At 50.4% G+C, this 25,077-nt stretch overlaps 1 protein-coding gene across 1 annotated transcript in view; it reads left to right on the top strand.

Annotated features, from left to right (window-relative positions):
• The window catches only part of GPA33 (glycoprotein A33), a 37,397-nt gene extending 18,689 nt beyond the window's left edge, over window positions 1-18,708 (top strand). Inside the window, exons 3-7 of the mRNA XM_030302616.1 lie at window positions 2,631-2,847; window positions 11,648-11,800; window positions 16,757-16,876; window positions 17,582-17,705; window positions 18,141-18,708. Of these exons, the coding sequence (XP_030158476.1) occupies window positions 2,631-2,847; window positions 11,648-11,800; window positions 16,757-16,876; window positions 17,582-17,705; window positions 18,141-18,273 (747 nt within the window). The 3' untranslated portion in view covers window positions 18,274-18,708. The remainder of the gene's footprint in view (window positions 1-2,630; window positions 2,848-11,647; window positions 11,801-16,756; window positions 16,877-17,581; window positions 17,706-18,140) is intronic.
• Window positions 18,709-25,077: the final 6,369 nt, after the last annotated feature.

Genomic DNA, 25,077 nt, shown 5'->3' with positions numbered 1-25,077 from the left:
CACTGACTCCCAAGCCCCCATCCCTTGGAGCCCAGCTCCTACCGAACTCCCCCCGCCCCCCTGCTCCCCGCCCCCGTGTCCCATCAACACGTCAGGCACATCACGTTTAGCACAGAATGAAGTTTGTCTTAGAACGTTCTCTCTCTCGGGGCACCTGGGTGGCTCAGTCGGTTAAGCATCTGACTCTTAATTTGGGCTCAGGTCATGATCTCCGTGTTCTCGGTTGGTGGGATGGGGCCCCGCATCAGACTCTGCACTGAGCATGGAGCCTGCTCGAGATTCTCTCCCTCCCTCTCTCTGCCCCTCCCCTCAAAACAAATAAGCATAAAAAAACCCATTCTCTCTCTAGGTGTTTCCTCTCTTGGAAGTGATATCACCACACCCAAATATCTGGGCCAAAGACTCTCACCCTTGACATCTGCCACTCCCCAACCCTATACATTTAATACACCCCAAGTCCCATTGTATGTCCCCTTCACGCTCCTCAAATTCACTCATTCTTCCCATCTGCATGGGCACAGCCTTACCTCATGACCCATCACTTGTCATCTGAATTGCTAACTGCGGATTTCCTAACCGCCTTTCCTTCTCCTAATTCATTCCCCACCCTGGGTTGAAATACGCAGGCTCTCCATGCTTTGGGGGTAAAAATGCAAACTATTCAGGCCCATATACCCGGAGCCTGCAATCTGGTAACATAGAACCACCAGAGTTCAGGCTCTGAAGCCAGAACATCTGGTTCAAATCCCTGCCCTGCCATTCAGTTAACCATGTAAACTTGGGAGAAGTCCTTAACCTCTCGGTGCCTTGGTTTCCGCATGTGTGAAATGGGTGTAATCATAATACCTCCATCACGGGGGTATTGTGAGGATTAAGTGAGACAATACATACAAAGTGCTTAGAGGAGTACCCAGCATGCAACACGTGCTCAGTAGACAGCAGTCTGATCTTCATTGCTACCTGCCCGTGGCTCACCTCCCGCCCACCCTTCACTACACGCTCACCTCCTTTCCTGTGAACCACTTGGGGTTGACCCGGAGCTTCCCACTCCGAGGACCTTCCCCGTTGTTCTCCGTTTGCCTAAAATGCCAGATACGTCTGTCTTCCTCCAACAGGCACCGCCCCAACTCCCCAGCCCTTTGCCTGGCCGGTTCTCCTTTGTCCTTCGGGGTCCAAGGCACTGTCTTCCGGGAACTCTTCCAGGAAGGCTTCCCTGATTTCCCAGTTTAGAAGCAATACCTCTCTTCTGAGGTCCCATAGCTAATTATCGGGCGTTGTTAACATTGGGTTGCCTATCACTCTTGTTATTCTTTAAGGGCAGAAATCATGAGTGACCCGTTTTTGGTTTTGTTTTTATTTTTTTTTTTAATTTTTTTTTCAACGTTTTATTTTATTTTTGGGACAGAGAGAGACAGAGCATGAACGGGGGAGGGGCAGAGAGAGAGGGAGACACAGAATCGGAAACAGGCTCCATCCAGACTCTGAGCCATCAGCCCAGAGCCCGACACGGGGCTCGAACTCACGGACCGCGAGATCGTGACCTGGCTGAAGTCGGACGCTTAACCGACTGCGCCACCCAGGCGCCCCGAGTGACCCGTTTTTGAATGTCAGGCACACTTAGTAGGTCCTCAGGAACAATTATGTCTAGTGCTCACAGCAAACCTAGCATGTCGGGCAAAGCCCTAACTGCTTTGCATATATTATCTACTGTCCTCCTCACAAAAATCGTATAAAATAGGCATTATTATTTTGACATCCATTTCGTAGAGGAGGAAACAGGGAGGCCAGCATTTTGCTCAAGGTCATACAACTGGTAAGTGGAGGAACTGGAATTTGAATAGAGGCAGTCTGGCTAGAAAGTAGTGATCTGAGCCAGTGTCATGTTCGTTTTGGTAAACAACGAGTATATCAACGAATGAACATATTCCAAAGGCACGAGTCGGGGCGCCTGGGTGGCGCAGTCGGTTAAGCGTCCGACTTCAGCCAGGTCACGATCTCGCGGTCCGGGAGTTCGAGCCCCGCGTCAGGCTCTGGGCTGATGGCTCAGAGCCTGGAGCCTGTTTCTGATTCTGTGTCTCCCTCTCTCTCTGCCCCTCCCCCGTTCATGCTCTGTCTCTCTCTGTCCCAAAAATAAATAAACGTTGAAAAAAAAAAAAAATTAAAAAAAAAAAAAAAAGGCACGAGTCAAGTAAATAAAGTGGGCTTGGAAGCCGAGGGGGGGGGGCTGCCTAACACCACGTATGGCACATAATAGGTGCTCAATAAATATGCGTTGGCTGAATGAATGAGAACAGACAATGGACTGAAATTGAATGGGTAAGAGAGAGGCCAGAACTGCCCCTTGTACGAAAGGCGACAGTGTGGGGGTCTGAGAAGGCCCCATTTATCCACATGTGCTCCTGCGGTATGAACGGCCTACCTGCCCAGCTCTTCCAAAATTTTCGTTAAAAACATACATGCACAATAAAGGGATCCGCAAACGGGCACCACGTATTAGAGCTGTGTGTTCTGATGGGTTGGTGTGTCGGCACTTTGGGCTTGGGAACGATGGGTGAGGGTGGTCAGCACGGGCTGCAAGCTCCGTGCTGAGACTTGGGGTAAGACCGAGTGCCGTTTCTTCTTCCTCCCAGGAAATGGTGCTCATCTGGAAATTTTTGACCAAAACCCTCATCAGTGGTGAACTTTACAAGGACCGAGTCAATGTATCTGGCAACGCTGAGATCTCAGATGCCTCCATCACTATCGGTCAGCTGACTATGGAAGACAATGGCACCTACGAGTGCTCAGTGTCACTGATGGAGGACCTGGGAGGCACCCCAAAGTCACGTGTCCAGCTCTTAGTCCTCGGTGAGTGTCTCCATCTCTTTCCTGGGCCAGCAGGGCCGTGGTGCAGGGAGGGGTGCAGGGAGGAGGAGCTGCCTGGTGGTCAGGTAAAGCCAGATTCCCCCAGGGCAGGGGGCTGCTCCTCCCTTTTTATTCTGAGCTGTGTCCACCAAGGACAGTTCCCCGGGCAGAGGAGAAGGCCTGTTTGGAGTGGCCCCGGGGTCAGCCTGGGAAATTCTGTCCCTGCTCTGTCCGGTGCTCTTCCCCATGCCCCAAGCTCTCTTCCTTTTCAAGGCGAACTTATTAGGGAGAAGCAAAGAGAAATCGCAGATCCTAGATAAGGGCTCTCACTGTGCCTTTCTGTGGTGCTGAGGGCCAGACATCTACTTTAGTATCTGCATTTTGTAGACGAGGCCCAGAGAAAGTAGGCACCTGACTCAGAGTCCAACTGTTACTGGGAACATTTTAGTCAATGCCTATTCTATGTCCAATAGGAGGAATGGCCTCTACCCTGGGAGGTGAGCAGCACTTTATTTTTTATTATTTTTTTTAACATTTATTCATTTTTTTTAAATCTTTTTAATGTTTATTTATTATTGAGAGACAGAGAGAGACAGAGCATGAGCAGGGGAGGGGCAGAGAGAGGAGGAGACCCGGAATCCGAAGTGGGCTCCAGGCTCCGAGCTGTCAGCACAGAGCCCAACGTGGGGCTCGAACTCACGAACCGCGAGATCATGACCTGAGCCGAAGTCGGATGCTCAACCGACTGAGCCACCCGGACGCCCCTAACATTGATTCATTTTTGAGAGACAGAGAGAGACAGAGCATGAGTGGGGAAGGGGTAGAGAGAGAGAAGGAGGCACAGAATCTGAAGCAGCCTCCGGGCTCCGAGCTAACGCTTTAAACCCAAACGATGGATCATTTTCCTTTGTAGTCTCCCTTTACACTACTTGGTGGGATTTTCTTTTTAATTGAATAAAGTGGCTGCCTGGAAGCATTTGTTGATATAATGCCAAACAGTATAGCCGTGAATAAAGAATAATTAACTGTCTCTTCCTTCCGGTCTACCACCAGCACGGTAACTAGTGGTGGTACTGATGTGGATTCTTCCATACTTTTCTCCATGTGCTTTCAAAACACGCACATGCGCACATGCGTGTGCATGTACACACACACACACACACACACACACACACTTTTTCTTTCTTTCCTTTCCTTTGGGAAAAAAAAAGAGATCATATTATAAAGATCACCCTGCAACTTATCTTGGGTAATGTTACGTGCATATTTTTCCAGGTCAATATTGATAGAGCTACCTATTAGCATACGTTCGGTCACATGGATGTACTACGATTTGTTCCACTGTTCCATACTGATGGATATTCTCAGGCTGTTCCCATTGTTTTTTGTCTGCACAATACTGATATCAATAGATACATAGATATTCTTCCACTCCGTTGTTTTTATTTTTATTGGATAGATTCTTAAAAGTAGGATTTCCAGGGGCGCCTGGGTGGCGCAGTCGGTTAAGCGTCCGACTTCAGCCAGGTCACGATCTCGCGGTCCGTGAGTTCGAGCCCCGCGTCGGGCTCTGGGCTGATGGCTCGGAGCCTGGAGCCTGTTTCCGATTCTGTGTGTCTCCCTCTCTCTCTGCCCCTCCCCCGTTCATGCTCTGTCTCTCTCTGTCCCAAAAATAAATAAAAACGTGGAAAAAAAAATTAAAAAAAAAAAAAAAGTAGGATTTCTGGGTCAAAGACTATGCTCTCATTAAATGGCAATCCGTCCCGGCAAAGTGTTTTCCCCAGAGCAACTTACATTGCTGGGAGCATTATCTGAGCATAACTGTGTCCCCATATCCTTACCAGTACCAAATGTTACCTATCTTTTAAATTTTCGTAAATATTGCTCATTCGTTAGGTGAAAAAAAAAAAATCAGTTGAGCCTAAATCAAAATCTTAATCCAGTCACTAATAGGCCTCACTATCCCCCAATGGGGCCCAACCCCCTAAAGCTTAGGGACCAGCGGCGGGGAGTGAGGGCTTGGGTCTGTCTCCTTCCCCTCGTTAGTCCAACTCCTTCCACCCCGCGAGGCCATGTGGCTCCTCTGAGGCCATGGCCAAGGGAGGCAGGGATAAAGGGGAAAAGGCAAAAAGGCCTGCTCCCCTGGCTGGACCAGGTACATCTCCGTCCTGGCCCTCATACAATTCCAGTCACGGCGGACCTCCCCACCACAGCCTTTTTGGGGGTGCATGGTGGGTTCCTCCACCTGACACAGGTAGTGTGTGTGCCCCCCTCCTTTTCTCTACCCAGCCCCTGCTTGTGGCACTCACTCCTGCTCTCCGCGCACCCACTCTGGGCTCCCTGCAGCCCAGCAGGCAGAGTCCTTCCGTATGACACGAATCGGCCCCCGCCCTCACCCTGCCTTCGCAGCCTGCTCCGGCCAGCTTCTCTCGGCAACAGGCAGGCCCCACAGTCTTCAGATGGGTCCCCAGAAACGCAGGAGCGACTATAAAGTCCTTCCATCATCGGGTTGCAGGACCAGCACCCAGGAGCTTACAGGTTTCTGTCACTCAGGGAGCTTCGGCCAGGGAATGAGAGATGCCCGCTCTAATGGCAGAGCACCCCAGTCTCCACGTGGGATTCTCTGGGTGCCTCCCTGACTTGAGATGGGGGACATGCCTCCTTCACTTCTAAAAGAAGGAGGTGGGGAGGGGCGCCTGGGTCACTCAGTCAGTTAAGCGTCTGACTCTTGATTTCCGCTCAGGTCATGATCTCATGGTCCGTGAGTTCGAGCCCCCTCCCGGGCTCTGTACTGACAGTGCGGAGCCTGCTTGGGACTCTCTCTCTCTCTCTCTGCCCTTCCCCCCCACTCTCTCTCTGTGTCTCTCTCTCAAAAGAAACAAAATAAAAACTTAAAACAAACAAACAAAAAAGGAGGGAAATGCTTCCGGATCTCTATTCCTGAGCACTTCCTCAAAGGAATCTCCTCCCTAATGAACCTCCAGGCTTCTTTCCCGTGGGTGGGAGGAGGGTGACGGATAACCCAAGGGTTTGCTCCTGGAGAGGCTGCTGGGACCTTTCTCATGCTTCTCCTTAATTCTGAGGACACTCGCCGTCCTGGAAGTTGTGGTGGAAATTCTGAGACACAGAAGTCCCGATCTTCGTCTTGTTGACGATTTCTGTCATGCATTTGGGGCCCCTTGTCATGAACGTCTCTCTCCACTGCCTTTGGGACTATAAAAATGAACTTAATGTTCTTTCCTTATGTCTTTAAGTCTTATTTTTTACACTCAGACCTTTATTATATCTGGAATTTATTTGTGTAAATAGGATGCTGGGAGTTTAACTTTGTTTTCTTCCAAATGGACAGTCAATGACATCGGCATCATTTGCTGCAACAAAGAAACACTTATCATTTCACCGGACTTCCAGCTTTGTCACATATTAAGTTCTTACACAGACATGGCTGTTTTTTTACTCTTCATTTTGTTCATTTTCCTTTTGATTATTCCTCTGCTGATATGACATGGTTTTGATTACAGCATGTTTAGAATCAGGATTGATATGTATATTTTAGTTGGAGCTATCAGGCTTTTAATATCTGGCACCGTGTAATATCTTTTCTTGCTAAACTTTTCCCAAACAATGTTGTCAGTTTTTACACATTTACTCTTCCATGTTAATTTTTAACATGTTGCTTAGTTTAAAATAAAAGTTGATTGGGGGCGCCTGGGTGGCTCAGTCGGTTAAGCGGCTGATGGCAGCTCGGGTCATGATCTCACAGTTTGTGAGTTTCAGTCTTGTGTCAGGCTCTGTGCTGACAGCTCAGAGGCTGGAGCCTGCTTTGGATTCTGTGCCTCTCTCTCTCTGCCCACCCCCTGCTTATTCTCTCTCTGTCAAATAAATAAACATTAAAAAAAAATTAAAAAAATAAAAGTTTACTGGAAGTATGGTCAATTTACACCCTAATTTGCAAAGGAATGACATGTTAAAAATATTAAGTCCTCTCATCTAGGAAGATGTATTATCAGATTCAATGACCTTCAATAACAAGGCATCTCTGTAGAATATTCCAGGCCTCCTGTGGACAAATGCGGAGCCTTTCTTTGTGTGCAGGAGGCAAGCAAGGAACCCTTTCACAACCCTGCACCCATCCCCAAAGCCAAATTCTTTGTGTCCTCCTGCTCTGCAAACAGAGGGGATTTATCTTAAATAGAGAGAAAACTACCATCAACTTGCAATGACCTCTGTCTGTGTGAAAGTTGCCAGAAATTCATGGTGCTGACGGCTCCCATTTACTGAGGACCAGGTATGCACCAGGCATCTGAGAGCTTTACAGATATCAGGGCTTCTAATCTTTGCAATCTATCGGTGGAAGCGGACATTAACACTCATGCTTGATGAAGAGAACACTGAGGCTCGAGAGGTTGAATGACCTGTAGAAAATTCTCCAAGCTTCCATGGAAACAGGACAGCCCAAACGCAAAGCCCTTCACTGCTCCACCTCGTAAGCCTGCCACTCCCAGCCAGCAATGGGTGCAGTTCAGGATGATTCCTGAATTCTTCTAGATTGATTCTCCTTTTCAAAGTACCGTCTCTTTGAGTGGATAGCAGACGTAAGCTTGAGGATGATGTTTGATCGCGCCCCAGGCAGTAACTTGTGCTTTACCGGGGGCCAACAAAAGAAGGTTGGAGGGGGCAAAGCCGTGTCAGCCCTGGATGCGCCCCTCGCCCTCCTTTGCCCATAGAACACCCACATCTTGGACACGACGCTCATTGGTAAGCGAGAGTCTGTAACTGCTCTTCTCCGGGAAGGTCTTTGCTTAGGGTCTGGGAGACGGCCCCGTGAGTGCACGAGCCATGGTTTCTGCGTCTTCACTGGGAGCTCTAGAGGGTCTTAGACCCTTGGAAACATCCCCACCCCCTCTCATCTCAGGGACCAGGCTGTCATCGTCACACTCTATCCTCTATAGCATTTTTACCGCTGTGTTTTAGTTGCTCCCAATCTAGGTGGCGTGCCCCGATGTGTTGGGCTAGCTAGCTCCGTTCGTTCGAGCAGGGGGCCTGCTGTCTGGAGGGCTCCTCGCGTAAGAGACTCAAGTACACAGAGCTCAAGGAGCTCTGCTCGCCCGCTGTCTCCCAGTGTAGCGACCTTGATCCAAACACATATAAGGGCGTCTGGTGATCCCTCCCCTCTTAAAAATACTAATAAGAAAAAAAAAGAGAGAGGGAGAGAAACTAAAAAAGAAATTCAGTGGCGTCCCTAGGTTTTATGCTTGTGCGCGTTTACTTCCAGCTCGGTCCCCGACTGACCGAATTTGTAGCCTAACACGTAGCACTTCCTGCTGCCCTAGCCCTGAGCGCCCTCGAAGCCCCCCCCCCCCCCCCCCCCGCAGTTCCAGCAAGTGGGTGCAGCGTCCCCCGTCCCTGGACGGAACATGCAGCCCGTTCCCATTAAGGCTTTGTAAACAATGTTGCAACAAACCGTCCTGTGCGCACAGCTCTTCGTTTTTTATCTGCATCAGCTCCCGGGAAAGAGAGAGCACCAAGCCAAGAAAACGCGCATTTTTCGCTGGTTTCTATTCTGCACTGCTGATTGCCTGGTAGCCCCCGGCTGAATCCCTCGCTTCCCCCGGTCCTTTTCTGGCTGATTCTGTCTCCTTCCGGCTTCCCTTAAGCAGCTCCCGTGTTCAGCGGCCAACGCGCTGGTTCTCGGGGCTGGGCACCCAGACGTCACCTTAGTGTGAACGTCCGCCTCCTCCCTCCCCTCTCAGGGCCAGCTTCATTGTAAGACGGGGACTGGCTAGCTGGGAGGGCAAAAGATACAGTTTAATCTGGGAAGGTGGAACTCGGTGAAACCAACGTTTTGCTTTCAAACAGAGGAAGAGAGCGCGAAAGAAAGTGAGAAATCATTTTGTACCAAAGGTTAAGGAAGCCCATAAAAATCTTAAAAAAAAAAAAAAAGTTTCCAAATGCCTTTGCCACTGGGTTATTTTTAGGCAGAAGGGCTTTAATTATACGGGGCCGCCCCCTCGGGCCGGGTGACCTCACCGTAAACACCGAGCCGAGAGCTTCCGGACGGAGGCGGAGCCCACGGAGCTGGTCACCGAGCGGGGGAAGCCACCTGGCCCGGGGGCGGGACAGCCCGTCTCCCCGGCCTCTGGCGCCCCCTGGCGTCCTCGGCGGGAGGGGCAGGCTGTGGAGCGACGCGGTGCCCTAGCGCCCCGGGCTGGCCCCCCCCAGCGCTCCGGCTCCTGAAATCCTTCCAGCTACAAACTGGGGGGAAGGACGAGCCCACCCAGAACCCGAGATCTCCGGGAGCCCCGCAGGCCTCACAGCCGCGCAGCGGGCGGAGGGACTATTTGAACTAGAGCTGACTCGAGGCCCTAGCCAGTTCGGATGGGGTAGGGGCTGGGGAGGGAACCCTTAGAGAAGGGTCTGGACAGAGTGAGGGCGGGTGATCCTACGCTGGGTTGAGGCGGGAGGGCAGCTTGGGGGCTGAGGTTAATGGCCCCGGGGTGACAAATACTGACACATTCCTCCGGAAGGCTGGCCTCCTAGGCGCTGGTTGGTCTCTTGTTATCTCTTCTGCCTCCGGAGTGAGTTCAGGATTTGCCTTGATAATTTCCCCTAGCAAAGCTAGCCTCCGGTTTGTTCAGATTGCTTTTCTATGCTCCTTTGCCTCGGACCCTTGTCTCCCCTTTTTGTCTTGGATCCCAGAGAGAAACCTGGACGCAGAGGGGCCTGGCTACATTTATGCGCACTTCGTATGATGCTGGTTGTTGTGACACTTCTCAGGGGATACTGTATTTTCAGCCAGCTCTCTGTGAAATAAAGTTTTAGTCCCTTGGTAAAGGCATACTGGGCAACAGGGTGATGCTTTTGATGAGTGGAGAGGGATGTACCTGTACCCCTGGAGAGTGCAGAGGCAAAGCTTGGCTCCGCAGCCCTGACCTAGAGCCAGTCTCTTGGGAAGCCGTCCCCCCCCCCCCCCCCCCCCCCGTACCTGCTTGCTGGGCCAGCAGAGAGGAGGGCTCCTTGTCAGGGCGGTGAAGGCAGCAGCCTCTTCCTTCCCGGGCTGCTTCATTCCTGGCGCCTGGACCAGGATGTAAGAAGCCTGTTCTTGAACTTCGGGCCTCTTAGGTTTAGGGGCTGTCCAACCGGGCTGGCATAGGGGAGCACCTGTAATGTGTTCCATGCTTGTCCCACACCTGGCTGGCCCTCCCTAAAGCAGCAGGAGATGTGGGTCACACCTACAAACCCCCTGCCTGTTTCAGAGAAAACCTGGTTCTGGTTGGCAGGGAGAGGTGCATTCTGGGTAGCTTCCCCCAGCAACTCCTGGTGGGGCTACGCAAGACCGGAAGGCAGGCTCCACGCTCCGTGACCACTCAGTGCAGCACTATTTCCTGGGCAAGGGTCTAAAGAAAGAGGTGGAGGGGACAGGCCTGCCACACAGCAGTTCAGTAATAGCCCTCTGCACTGCGTGTCCTCCCCTTCCCTGCCCCAAGGACACTACCTGAAACCTCACGCATACTTGATGCTTCTTCCTGCCTCAGAGCCTTTGCACATGCTGTTCCCTCTGTGTGGAGTGCCCTCACCTCTCTGACCACCACCACCTCCATTATTGGCCTTGTTTAGTCTCATTCTTCCTTCAGGTCCCAGCCCAGGGTGCGATGGGGTCAGAGTCCCTTCCCTACCCTAGCAGCCTTGCCTCCTGCCTGGTCATTGTCCAATTACTTGTCTCTCGTCCCCACCGGATTCCTTGAACACAGGAAGTCGCTCACTATGTCGTCCCAGTGCCCAGCGGTATCAGACATAATAGGTGCCCAATATGGTTTGTAGAATGAACCCCCCCTACACAGTGGTAGTTAGTGCCGAGTGAAAAACACCGGCTTAAGGTCTTCAGGAATTATGGGAGATCAGGTTAGGATTGAGTTCAGGGGGGCTGTTGGTTTTTGGAGCCTCCTTTCTGTAGGCTTCCCTTTCCCTGTCTCTGCCTCTCTGTCCAGCCCCCCCCCCCTTTCTGTCCTCATTTTCCACCCAGAATGCAACTCTGCTGCCCCCTGGGGTTTTTCCAATCACCCAGTTGCTCCGAGCAGTTGCGTTTTATCAGCAAAACATGGGACAAGGGTCATGCTTAACACAAAGGGAATATTCCTAAGAAGTTTGAGTTGAAGGGCTCCAGAGAGAGGGGTTTTCCCCTAATCCAGGGGTGGGCAGATGTGGCCAAATCCAGCCTGGGCCGGTTCATACATGGCCTGCAAGCTAAGAATGGTTTTTGTGTGTATAAAGCTTTATTTAAAAAGTCGAAGCAGTGACAGAGCGCAATGTGGCTCACGAAGTCCAAAATATTACCTTTGACCCTTTACAGAAAGTCTGTTGTCCCCTTGTCTTACAGATGGGAACACTGAGGGATTGCAAGATTTCCCTAAAATGGCACAGATGAGCCAACATTAGGGGGAACTTGAATGGGCTGGTGGAGAGAGCACTGGAAGTGGAAGTCCGATGACCTGGGTTCTAGTCCCACCAGGCTCTTGCCTAGTCTTCTCTCTGGGCCTCAGTGTCACCCACCTTTGTAACAGTGGTGACTCTAATCTTGCACTCAGGATGCTTCCTGTGGCACTGCCTCTCTGTGATGGTGACAGGCCACGGAGGAGATACTTCGGGCTGCACTGACCTTCCAGCAGTATTTGTCACCACCAGGCTATGAACTTCTCCACCTGAGAGCAAACAAAGCAGTATGTGTGTATTTCTGGGGCAGGAGGTGGCTGTCCCCAAAGTCCCGCCTGATTCATGCCTTCTCTTTGGTCCTTCGCCTACACAGTCCAACCCTCCAAACCAGAGTGTGGCATCGAGGGAGAGACCATCATTGGGAACAACATCCGGCTGACCTGCCAATCAAAGGAGGGCTCTCCTGCCCCTCAGTACAGCTGGAGGACCTACGACATCCTGAACCAGGAGCGGCCAGCCCCACCAGGTAACAGGGAAGACAGCGGGGAAGACAGGTGCCCCCGCCCACCCCAAAATGCAGGTGATTGGCTGAGGCTGACCAATCAGGCCCCCCTGAAGGCCGTCCCTTTCCCCCACCCTGCAGTCAGCCTTTGATATCTTGCAGCATCTCTAAGTTAACTCATGACAATACCCATCTTATAGGTTGTTGTGGGAAATAAAAGTGACTCATGTAAAGCACTCAGTGGAAGCACATAGTAAATGTTCATTTGTTATCTTCATTCCCCGCAACTCAATTCTCTTGAATGAGCGTGTCTGGATAACCACTCTGTGCAAAAGCACTGAGGAGAGGAGGATTTTAATTTTGACTACGGTCATGCCCTGAAGGATACATTTGAGGCCCCCAGTCTAACTCTATGGCTCCACTCAAGGGTGGGAATTTCTCATACCCATTCCAGATCCAGGCTGGTTCATCTTAGATTCCGCTGAACCTCAGCTTCCCAAACCTGGCCCCTGTTTATGGGCGTGCCCACCCACATGACCAGGTCCGCTGTAAGGGTCCCACATTCTCAGATAAGGACACGGTAGGTTCAGCTGTGGTTGCCTGGAGACCAGCTTTGTACTGGGAAGCTTGGTATTTGACCTTTGGTCAGGAAACAAACTGAAAAAAAAAAAGTCCCCCGTCCCTGGGCTCAACATGCAGCCCGTTCCAAACAGGAATTTCAGTCCTGACCTCGACACTTTGTAGCTGTAAGTCACTTACAGCCCCTCTGACACTTATCCTCATCTGGAAAACCAGGATGATCGTTATACCACCTTCCCTGAGGGCTGTAAGGAGGATAAGAGGAGATCCCATGTGTGATAGTTCTGAACATCCTTGGTAAACCCCACCCCGGTCAGCTGAGGGTCATGAACTGATGGAGTAGGGATTGGGGTATCAGTGAAGGAGGGAAGGGTAATTCTGGGGGCTAGAGCACTTTAGGGGAGGGGGTTCTTGAAAGGTTGAGGGGTGGGCACAGGCCCCGCAGCCAGGGAGGATCTTGAGGGTCCTGGATGAGAGGTGGCAGCCCGAGCTTGCGGAGAAGCCATAGGATCGGGGTTGGGGGGGACGAGTGGAGAGCGGCCGGGAACGGGAAAGCTAAATCTTGCCAATTCGACATCAGGGCCCCTGGGAGACCAGGGTTCCTCGGTGGGGAAATCTCTCTCCAGCAGGAGCCCTGGGAAGTGGGAGGCTGACTTCCCATTGCGTCCCCCCTGTTGACCACAAGGTGCCGCCACTGCAGCGGAAACGTTAGCTTCAGCGGACTTTCAGAAAACTGTGCCAGGTCCTTTCCAAGAGGAAAAGGGGCTTGGGAGCCCCAAGTCAGGATAAGAACAGGTCTTGTGGCACTGGATATGCCCTGGTTAATCCCAGAGCAGTTTCTAATGTCCACCGTTCCCTTTGAGGAACAAGGCCCGGAGCCCAAAGCTGACCTCTGATGACCGGAAGGTCCTAGGAGACACTCTGAAGTCTTCTGTCCTGATCTGTCTGCAATGTGCTGTGTGTGTATACCTTACACGTAGACCGCATCTCTCACTCTGAGGAGTGGGATTCTGATAGGGGCTATAGACCCCCTAAGTATCCCCAGGGTCATAGAGCATTTCCCAAAGTGTGTTCCTTCTAGATGCCTCTTAAAAAAAAAAAAATCGGGTTAGTTTACAAAATAAGACCGTTAATACTATAACCCCCATTTTTTTTTATTTTTTAAATGTAATTTATTGTCAAATTGGCTTCCATACAATAGCCAGTACTCATCCCAACAGGTGCCCTCCTCCATGCCCATCACCCACTTTCCCCTCTCCCCCACATCCCCATCCACCCTCCGTTTGTTCTCTGTATTTAAGAGTCTCTTATGGTTTGCCTCCCTCCCTCTCTGTGACTATTTTTTCCCCTTCCTTTCCCCCATGGTCTTCTTTTAAGTTTCTCAAGATCCACATATGAGTGAAAACATATGATATCTGTCCTTCTATGACTGACTTATTTCACTCAGCATAATACCCTCCAGTTCCATCCACGTTGCTGCAAATGGCAGGATTTCATTCTTTCTCATTGCCAAGGAGCATTCCACTGTATATAGAACCCATCACTTCTTTATCCATTTGTCAGTTGATGGACATTTAGGCTCTTTCTATAAATTGGCTATTGTTGAAAATGCTGCTATAAACATTGGGGTCCAAGTGCCCCTACGCATCAGCACTCCCTGTATCCCTTCTATAACGCCCATTTTATGGATACGCGGTGCTCATTAGCATATTAGAAGCTCTAAGAGTTGTGTTCTTCAAAAACGGATTTAACCCTCTCTTGATGATGTCTAAAATTGTTAGGTCACGGACCCCTTTCTTAGCACCATATGTTAATGTCACATGTAAGCAATGTTACAGAAAACACTCAGAGGTATGTGAGACTATAGGAGAGAAGAGGTAGCATTTTATAGAGAGTGAGCATATCCAGAAATACCGCTGTGGGTTTCAAGGGAAGAATCTAAAGAAAGTGCATGGGGAAAGATTGGAAGAAAATAACCCAAATCACCAGCTGTTATTTCTAGCTGGTGAGATTATAGATGATTTTATTTTATTCTCTGCTCTTTATACCGGCTTTCCCTGCCCCTTCGGATGAGTTTAAACTCCCTTACTGTAAACCCAAATAGCATTTCCGCTTTGAACTCTAATCACCCTGTGGTCACCCTGGTTTCATATCTAGCATTTTCCTACCAGGAGGACACAGACCCTCCTCATCTTGTTTCGAGCTGATGCGAGCAGCCTCCGAAGATTTTCTGGACTGGACTGAATTGAAATAATAGCTTAATGTCTTGTACAAAGTCTTATAACGAACATACGTTGTTTTTAGAATGTATATGTATTTTTGAAGACAACTGTCAGTTGCTCCAGGGAGTTCTAGACCTAAAACAGGACTTTTGTGACGCTTGGTCATTTCTTAATTTTGCTACCTTGGGCAAGTACCTTGGCTTCTCTGAGCCTCCAGTTACCTCTGTGACATTGGAGATGGAAATATTTGGTCCGCCGTCCAGACACGATTGTTAAAAAAAATCGTAGGAAATCGTCCTTGAGGAAGTCTAGCGGGTAGCACATCCAGACCAGGAAAATCCACACCAGGCGACTATCTTGCCAGAGCGTGGAGGCGGGGCAGGGGCTGGTCTGGACACCAGGAGAATTGGCAACAGATAAAGCTGGTGTGAATGCAGGACCAGATCTGTAACCCCGTGATCATATTAGGACGCCTGGCCTTTGCTATTTTTCTTTTAAGTTTTAATTTCAATTCCAGTTAGTTAACATACAATGTTATATGAGTTTCAAGTGTAACCTATAGTGATTCAACAATTCCGTACAACATCCAATGCGCATCGCCACAAGTACACTTCTTAATCCCCATCACCTCTTTAACCCACCCCACACCCTCTTCCCTTCTGTTGCCCATCAATTTGTTCTCTATTAATAATAGCCTGTTTCTTGATTTCTCGCTCTCTCTTTCCTCTTCGCTCATTTGTTTTGTTTCTTTTTGTTAATGTTTCTTTATTTTTGATAGAGAGAGAGAGAGACATACAGAGTGTGAGTGAGGGGAGGGCAGAGACAGAGAGGCAGACAGAATCCGAAGCAGGCTTCAGGCTCTGAGCTGTCAGCCCAGAGCCCAATGCGGGGCTCGAGCTCACGGACCATGAGATCATGACCTGAGCTGAAGTCAGGCGCTTAACTGACTGAGCCACCCAGGCGCCCCTCATTCGTTTTGTTTCTTAAATTTCACGTATGTGGAAAACAGGATGGCGTTTCCTCAGAAAGTTAAAGTATTTACCCAAAGAATACAAAAACACGAATTCAAAAGGATACGCGCACCCCTACGTTTATAGCAGCATTGTTGACAATAGCCAAGATATTGAAGCAGCCCAAGTGCCCATTGATTGTTGAATGGATAAGAAGAAGTGATACATAAATATATATATATTGGATTATATATATTGGATTATATATATATATATATATATATATATATAATTCGGCCATAAAATGAATGACATCTTGCCATTTGCAATGGATGGACCTACAGAATGTAATGCTAAGTGAAATAAGTCAGAGAAAGCCAGGACCTGTTACTGGAGCTGGTAGGCCACCTCTGAGCAGTGCCGTGACTAGATCCTGCTTGCCATGTCAGATGTCTCCTCTGGATGAGACGGAACCACCTGGTGGCAGCAGAATCTTATGAGGTTGACTCTGCAGCAAATTAGACGGAAAGGTCTCTCACTCTCCACTCCAAACAGCAGTTATGACGAAGCGTCTTTGAGGACAGGAAGTACGTGTAAGCATAAAGCTCTCCCTTTCCAGGTGAAGAAACCCACAGGATCACAGATTCAGCAGGACGGTGTCTCATGAGGACAACTGGACCGTTCTTGATTTCTTAGAGACTTCTCCCATGAGTCCAAGCTAAGGGATTCGGTTTCGGAAGATCATAAAAGTGGTTACAGCCACATTTTCTACTTACAAAGCATTTTCATGTCATGCCTAACGTATTTTATGTTTCCTGAGCACTTGCAATACACCAGGCATTCTGCTGTGGGCTTGTATCGATTAGTACCTCATTTTATGCTCACAGTTACCATGTGCGCCGCGGATTATGACTATTTCCATTTGTAAATAAAGAAGCTAAGGTTCGGTGCACCTAAATTCCTGGGCCAAAGCCGCAAAATTAATCAGTGGCGGAACCAGGCTGCGAACGCAGGGGGTTTGAATTCTAAGCACTTCAGAGTTGCGCTTCCGGCCTGCAGTTGTTCTAGAAGGCCCGGAGGTGGACATTTTGTCCACCTTACGGACGAGGCTCAGACAAGTTCAGTGGCAGTGCTCGTATCCACCTAGGAAGTCAGGCTTCCGAAATCCCAGCTGTTTCCACTAAACTGCGGTGACCGGTCTCCTCACCCTGACTGTCCTTCCTTCCCAGTCACAGGCCAGACTTTGTCTCTGAAGAACATCTCCACAGACATGTCGGGTTATTACATCTGCACCTCCAGAAATGAGGTGGGGGAGAAGTCCTGTAACATCACTGTGGCTGTCAGACCTCGTAAGAGCAGTTTGGGCGTGGGGGGAGGGAGAAGGGTAAGGGGGGTGGACGAAGGCCAGGAGATCACTGGCTTGGGGTGCGAAGAGACAGCTGAGGGAGACCCTGTGGAGGTGAGTTGGGGCAGCCTCTTTAGGGTCACCGGCTGGCAGGGTAGCTGGGGTGACCTCGGCCAGACGCTCCTGTCCCAGGCTCCCTTGTCTAGAGGCCAGTCCTGTTCCCTTGGTTCTTGGAAGAAGGGCTTCAGACTGACTTCTGAAGACCTGCTCAGTCCCGCCCGCCCTTAGGGCTGCTCGGTGGCTATGGGGAGTGCCCAGAGTCAGCTGCCACAGAGTCTGGACCTTACCCGGTCACTCTGACCAGCTCAAGGACAAGCTAGAGAGGACCTGGCAGGGCTGACAGCTGAGGACGTTTCAGGAGCCTGGGTAGCCCAGGTAGTGTTGGGACCCAAGTCGATTGGCCTGTGTATCTTTGTATACACCTCCATCCTGAAGAGTGTTCCCCAGCCCCACCCGGTCACCTTCCTACAAGGCCATGCCTCATGGAGTGTTACTAGAAGCTGGCTGCGCTGGCCCCTGGGCTGGGAGGGGGACTGGGCCTTTCCAGAGGAATCCCTCAGCACGGTTCGTCATCGTCAGCTCTGCTCACGCCCCCAGAGCCTGGGCTTCTGGCCTGGGAGGTGCACCTGCCCTGCTCTGTGTCTTGCAGCCTCCATGAACGTGGCCTTGTATGCGGGCATTGCGGGGGGCCTGGCTGCAGCCATCGTTGTCATCGGCATTGTCGTCTACTGCTGCTGTTGCCGGGGGAAGGACGAGGCCAAGGACACAAGGCAGTGAGTGTCTGGGGACGCCCGTTGGCGAGGGTCTGAGCAGTGTGGGAGGAAGCGTCACAGCTCCTCATGGCCTCTTCTAGTCATGCCAGCACTGGGCACAGCTGCCCCCAGGTGGCGTTGCAGGCCTGGTACCTGACTCCAAGGCCCCCGGTTCCCCAGGCTTCCTGTGGCCTGTGCAGGGACAAGCTTGGGGTTGAGCCCCTGCCACCGTCTGGCCCCTCCTTGTCTAGTGGAGCCGGCCTGTTCCCGTGACACCCTGAGCTCATGAGCAGAGCAAATCTGTGCCCCCTGCCCGTCCTGCAGCCCAGTGTCCCTTTGCATCTGGAGGAGTAGGGACGGCAGGTCCCGTGGCTCTCTTCCCACGCAGGGCACTAGGCCCACCTCCCCGACGCCAGAACGAGGGCAAACCCTTCCCCTCTGTCCTCGTGCCCGCAGGAATCGGGTGGCCTACCAGAAGCCTCCAGAGCAGCTGAGAGAGCTTCAGACGGGGAGGGAAGAGGAGGACGACTACAGGCAAGAAGACGAGAGGAGCTACGGGCGGGAGTCCCCGGGCCACGCTGACCGGTGACTGGAGCACACTGCAGGCTGGGGTCGGGGGAAGATTGCGGTTCATGCCTCTGCTCCTGCCTCCCGTCTCCTCACCCATTTTTCTGGCCCTCCGTCCCCGTCATGGATGGGATGCCTCTTCCCCATATCATCTGCTGGAGGACCTGGCCAAGGGGATCTCGCTCGTGACTGACCCTGCCAAGTGCCCTCACCCAGGAAGTGACCTCTCCCTGCCGCCCGCCTAGCTCAGGGCCCTGGACCTCACCCTGGACCAGGCCACAGCCCCACCTTCCTCTGGAGCCGGGAGGGGGGACTCCCAAGGCACAGCATGGAGCCGGGCGCTCCCTCGATTGGCCTCAGGAGGGCAGTGGCTGCCAACAGGTGCACACAGGGGGCGCCTCGGGAGCGCCTGCCTGTGTGCGTATTTGTTGAATAAAAGAGAGAATGAGTCCAGGAAGGACTCCCTGTGATTTATCCACCCTAAGTGAAAACGCCTGCTTCGGGACCCGCTTTGGCCTCCGGCTCCCTTTCCAGTTCCTCCTGCCCGCTCCCCCACCCCCCCGCCCCAGATTTCCCATGCACTCCAGAAACTGCAACCTCCAACCCACTGCATGCTTCCTCAGGGATTCCTGGCTTTCTCTCTCTGCCTGGGATGCCCATGCAGTTCCTCTCCCTCTCCCCCCCCCCCCCGTCCCAGCAGGCCCATCTCAAATCCCAGGGACCCCGGATCGTCCCACACATGGGAACAATCTTGTCACCTTGTCCCACACTCATCATGGGCCACACGGCCATTACCTGGGCATTAGTCTCTCCCTACGTTGACGTCTGAGCTACCCCAGCCGCATGACCCTCCTGGCAGGTGCTCACCCCAGCTGAAGCCGGGTCCCTGCTTTGATAGGTTGAGTCTCCCCCTGCGTGGTCTCTGCGATATGTTTGTAGATTCACAACTCCCACCCAACCCCCCTTGCTAGTTTAGGGAAGGAAGTACGCACTGCTTTAAGTGAACGCATATGTGTGCACACGGGGCGGCTTGTTCGCAGTAGGTCCCACATTCTCACATCACGATCACTCCTCTCAAGGCCGGAATAACAGGCATGGCCACCCCTGCTTCCTGACACCTAACCCTGGCCCTGCCTGGCCCTGGCTCGGCTCTGCTGGTGGGTGGTCATCGTGCCACAACTCCTCTGCTGGCTGGGAGCTCACGAGACGTGTCCCGGCTTAGAGCTCGCGGCCCCCTGGCTAGTCTCACCCAAATGCAGTTTCCTACTAAGTAAACATCCCTGTCTTTTCTGGGTGATCAGAAAACCAATTCTGTAAATCTGTCATCTATTTGTGATTTAAAAAGTTTATATATATATATATATATATATATATATATATATAGTTGTTGTTAAATTTGTTGCTTCATTCAAAGTGCTATCAGTAATAATAAACTTGTTAGTGGAAATTCTTATTTCTTTTTTAACGTGGGGCTTGTTCCCACCAAGGTAAATCTTGTGCCTCATGGGTTTGTGTCTACTTACTGTATACGTCATCTGCTTCCGAGGAGAGGAAGGCGACGTGATGCCTGAGACTAGAGGGTCAGATCCTGTGGGTCCCATTGCCCATGGCCATAGGAGGGTCAGGCTGTCTCTAGTGGTTGCTAGGGACAGGACAGAATCATACCTGGCAGCCGAGAGACACGCCAGGTAAAGTGTTGGACAGACCATGGCGGGCCTCGGCAGTCAGTTTCCGGGCTTCAGGGAAAATGGTGGAGATGGTTATACCCAAAATGGCGCCCCTCCCGGGAAAGAGGAGAAAACAGTTCTCCTGTTCTAGCCGTCAGAGAGAACAGGTGGCTCTCCCTCCTCAAAGCAGCATGATCCACAGTTGCTTCTCGCCTCTGACATTGTCTCTTCTGCTACATGTTCAAAGTTCTCTCTTCCGTGTCCCTTCCCATGGCGACCTGTGCTCCCTCCTGTCCCAGCATCTGTTACCATATGGTCTGTTTCTACCTAGGCCTTACGATTTATGAGGACAGGAACCGAATCTCATTCATGGCCTGGCACATGTTGACACTTGGTCAGTGTTTGCAGAATAAATGATGTTTGGTATCAGTGCGTCTTGCCCAAGGTCATCTCCTGGTCTTCTAGATACTTGGAGGCGTCTTCCAGTCCTTATGGTGCAAGGCTGTACCAGCCTGTTCTCGAGGCAGCTGTGGAAGGGCAGGTGTCCACCTCCTCTGATTTGGGCTGGCTTGTCTCTCTGCTTCTGGAGAGGCTCTGAAGGTTCATGTGCCTTAGCCCCAGGCTTGAGTAAGAAAATAGGGGAAATCAGGGCCCACTGCATTAATTCAATGGCCTTAAATCAGGACCTAATGCATTAATTCAATAACGAGCTTTTTGTGAGCACGTACTATGGACCAAGCACTCTGCTGGATGCAGGGTATATTAAGGTCACTAAGACACTCTTACTTAGGAGGAGTGACAGACAGGAACACATGTACATGAGACGGAGAAGATGCCATAGGAACACACTGGGGACCCTCAGGGAGTTCAAGAAAGCTCCAAAGAGGAGGTGACATTTGGGTTGCATCTTGAAGGAAGATGAGTGGTTTTGTAAGGGGGAGAGGGGTGGTGCTGACACGTCCATACTCCAGTGTGGGGCTCTATTGCTTGAGTCTCAAATCACATGACCAGCTGGCAAGGCCACCGCCTCCCACTGAATTTATTTCAATCCAGAAACTCAACGGCAGTTAGATCGTTGCAGGTTCTCCGATGGTCAGAACCAGCTGATACAGTCTCCTCAGGCTGTCAGGCACTCCCTTCCCAATTTGTGGTTTCTGGCCGACAGTTCAAAGACTTGTGGTGCTTGAGAAGAGAGACAAAGGCCACCAGTGACCTGGTGTCTCAACAACACATGTGAGACAGTTTTTCATACAATCCTTATTTACGGCTTCAAACACGAAGGCATGTGGCAAGATGAGGCATGCGTATTATCACCTAAGGAAGGACTCCGGCTGCCCAGAGACGTCCCTTCAAAGTAGCACGGACCTCGGTAAATCGGCCGCTCTTCGGGGTCTTGTTCTTAAGTTGCTTTTGTGCACACCCACGTAGCACTGGCTTGCAAAGGCAGAGTGACATTAACCAACCTCACAGAGCTTGATGGACAATACTAATAGCAAACACTCAGGTAGGACTTGCCCTGGGCCAGCCACTGTTGCAAACGCTTTCTATATAGCTCTCATAATCCTCACGGCAACTTGGAGAGCTAGGTGCTATTATTATCCCCATGTTACAGTCGAGGAAGCTGAAGCACAGTGAGTTTTAGCAATTTGAATAAACACAGAATGTCACTGTGCTATTTGCAGTGTTAAGCACACCAGACTTTCTGTCTACCTACCCCAGGCATTCTCACCCCATGAGTCCCATGCTCTCGGTTGCTTATTGAACACGGAATCAGAACGAGGGAAGCAAGTTACGTTCAAAGAGCCATGTGCGTCACCAGGCATCGTGTTATCTGGGGGGGATGGTGAAAGATTCGCCGGCCTTTCCCCATCCCTGGGGTTCTGGCTCAGGACCCTGAGCATAGGCAGGGGTGGTGCCTTGTCCCTACTGGAAAGTGCTGTCCTGTGGGAAGGACCTCCTCGGGGACACTCAGCTATTGGCTCTTGAGTTTGTTCCTGGAGACTGGCTCTCTTCTGACCAATTTCCGGAAAGGTCTTTCTACCCTTTCTGTTACAGATGAGGAAACCGAGGCTCAGGGAGATAAGCTCACCTGAGCTAACATAGGTAGTAGGATTAGACTCAGTTCTGTCTGATTCTGAAGACCATGTCCTTTCTCCTTGACCACATTTCCTCCTGACCCCCATGCGTGTGTACAGGATGACTGAATGGGGAAAAAAAGCAGGGATGAAGAAAGAGTTATGGGCTTTTTGCTTGTTTTAAATTTGTATAAGGGAATTGTTATCTGCTATAATACAGACATTTCAGATATAACACTATATGTGCATTTCTGAAGACCTTTGCATTCTGCAAAATCGCACACTAAAAATAATAGGGCTTATAAGAAAATTAGGGTAAGAGGCAGACCACAGAAAACCAGTGGAATTTCATAACTGAATCACTTTTAAGACAACAATCCCAGAAAAAAATACAGTGGGGCTAAATCTATGCTGTTAACAGCAAGTAGCTCATCAAACTTCCACCCTCAAACCCTTTTGATGTTCATTTCTATAGCAACCAACTTATCAAAATTTTAAAAATGACCCAGGCGGGGCGCCTGGGTGGCTCTGTCAGTTAAGCGTCAGACTTCAGCTCAGGTCATGATCTTACAGTTCATGGGTTCGAGCCTCGCGTCAGGCTCTGTGCTGACAGCGCAGAGCCTGGAGCCTGCTTCGGATTCTGTGTCTCTGTCTCTCTCTCTCTGTCCCTTCCCTACTCAGGCTCTGTCTCTCTCTCAAAAAGAAAATAAACATTAAAAAAAAAATTTTTTTTTAAATGACCCAGGCAATTCATCTGGCTGTAGAATTGGGGAAGGGGAGTCTCCCTTTAAAAATTGTTGGCTTTTATCCTCCGTGTTGATTTCTGGCTATGTGCCTATTTTTGTACTCGAGTTCTCCTGTTGGCATATGGGTATATCCTGCCTTTGCCAGTTGTGGGAAGGGGCCAGGATATATTGCAAGGTGGCTTACCATTAGATCATCTTTTATAAAACCAATCCTTCCTTTTTTTTTTTTTTTTTTTTAATAGTACAAGGTAAGTGTCTTTTGTATTAATCAGCTTGAGGCAAGTTATGGGATGGTAACCACCTACGATCTCAGCGGCTCACAACTACAAAGGGTTATTTCTTGCTCACATTGTGTGGGATCCCAGGTTAGCTCAGGGATGCCGCACTTTCTGATCGTGGGATGCAGGCTGAAGATCAACCCAGCTCTCGGGACCTTGCTGGTCTCAAAGGCAGAGGGAGAAGAAAATGACCACACTGAGAAGACTCATAGGGCTTCTGCTCAGCAGGGGCCGCCACTCCCCACCCCGGCTCCGGCTCCAGCTCCGATTTCGTCGCAGGGAGCGAATCACATGGCTCCGGGACACGGGCCCACCATCCTTCTCAGGGAGAAGCGGTGAATATCGTTCAGCGGTGAACTGAACGATCACACCACCTACTCCACCTTCACCGTCTCCTCCTGGGCGCTCACGACTTCCCCGTATGGTTTAACCCAAAGCAAAGTGAATCGATTCTTGAAATCACTTACCCTGAAGGCACTTCCTGAATGAAAGGAAGGCACTTGGCGCAGTTACATTTAGCTTTTTTTTTTTTTATTAAGGCCACCATGTATTGCGTAGGCTTTGTCATGTCTGGGAAAGCCATCACCTCACCAAGGCCCAAAAGACAAGGGGAGAGAAGGGGGTGAACCCTTCCAGAACCCAGTGGGAGCTAGAGACACAGGAGAAGGGGTTTCTAACAGGAAGTGGAGTCATGGAGAGACTCCAAAGCCAAAATGGCAGCACCAACGCAGGGAGTGGGCAGGGGAGGAACCACCACTCTCCCACCCTGCCCGCCTCCCCTGGCAGAACCCAAGCAGAAGCCAGATGACAAGACATTAGGTCACTCATACTGTGGGGATCAGCCTCTTGGAGTAAAAATGGAGGAAGAAAGGGCAAGAGAATGAAGGTGCGGGGGAGGTGCAAATGAAGACTAACCAACACACCTGCCTTCCCCTACAACCAATGGTGCATATTCTGTTTTGAGTGGGCGGGCATTAAATCTCTTCATTCCCACTCTTCGGCACCCCCTGCACCTTCTTAAGGGATGAAGAGGGTTTCATTCTACCTTCCATTGTTTTTTCTTTTTTTAATTTATTTTGAGAGAGAGGGAGAGAAAGAGAGAGAGAGCACGAGCAGGGGAGGGGCAGAGAAAGAGAGGGAGAGAGAGAATTCCAAGCAGTCTCTGCAGTCAGCACAGAGCCCCACATGAACTTAAACTCACAAACCATGAGATCATGACCTGAGCTGAAACCAAGAGTCAGACGCTTCATCGAGTGAGCCACCCAGGCGCCCCCGTTCTACCTTCTAAAAGAGTAAAAGCTCATTCAGAGATGACTCAGTCTAAGCTCCAAAAAAAGGAATTTAGAAACACTTATATCCTATTTTGGGGGCCCAAAGAACAAATGTCTTCCAGTGTCTTCCTAGTACCAGAAAATGGGGGATTGATTCTTCAGATGGCTGGTCCTGCAACAGCATCACAGGTGACTGGGAGAGGCTGTAGGAGAGGTGCAGAAGGGATGCCAAACGTATACAGGAAGGTGCTATACTATCTCTCCACTGGATTATTTTCTTCTTACGCTATTTTTCTTGAAACAACCGCAAACTTACAAAAAACGTACAACACGAAAGACCTCTTCCCCGAACAATCTGAGGATGCCAACACAATGCTCCCTCCCCCTACATGTGTATTATATATGTATAACATTTAATGTGCATTTCCTCCCTATAAGGTTATTCTCTTGTGTAACCACAATACAGCCATCAATATCAGGAAATCAGCATCAATATCCTCAGACCCCCCTGTTTTCCCAATCTTCCCAGTAATATCCATTAGAGTAAAAGAGTCTAGCTCAGAATTACTCATTGCATCTAGTTATATGTATATATCTCTACCTATCTGTTGTATCTATCTATCTATCATCTATCTATCATCTCATATATGTTGAGACTGAAACAATTCCTCAGTCTTTCCTTGATTTTCATGACTCGAACACTTCTGACGATGGTAAGCTAGGTATTTTGAGGAAGTCTCTCGATTTGGGTTTGCCTGGTGTTTCTTCATGATGAAACTCGTGTGTTTT

This window comes from Lynx canadensis, chromosome F1, assembly GCF_007474595.2.
Source record: "Lynx canadensis isolate LIC74 chromosome F1, mLynCan4.pri.v2, whole genome shotgun sequence".
Taxonomy (NCBI): domain Eukaryota; kingdom Metazoa; phylum Chordata; class Mammalia; order Carnivora; family Felidae; genus Lynx; species Lynx canadensis.
This window is presented reverse-complemented; position numbering and strand designations above follow the sequence as displayed.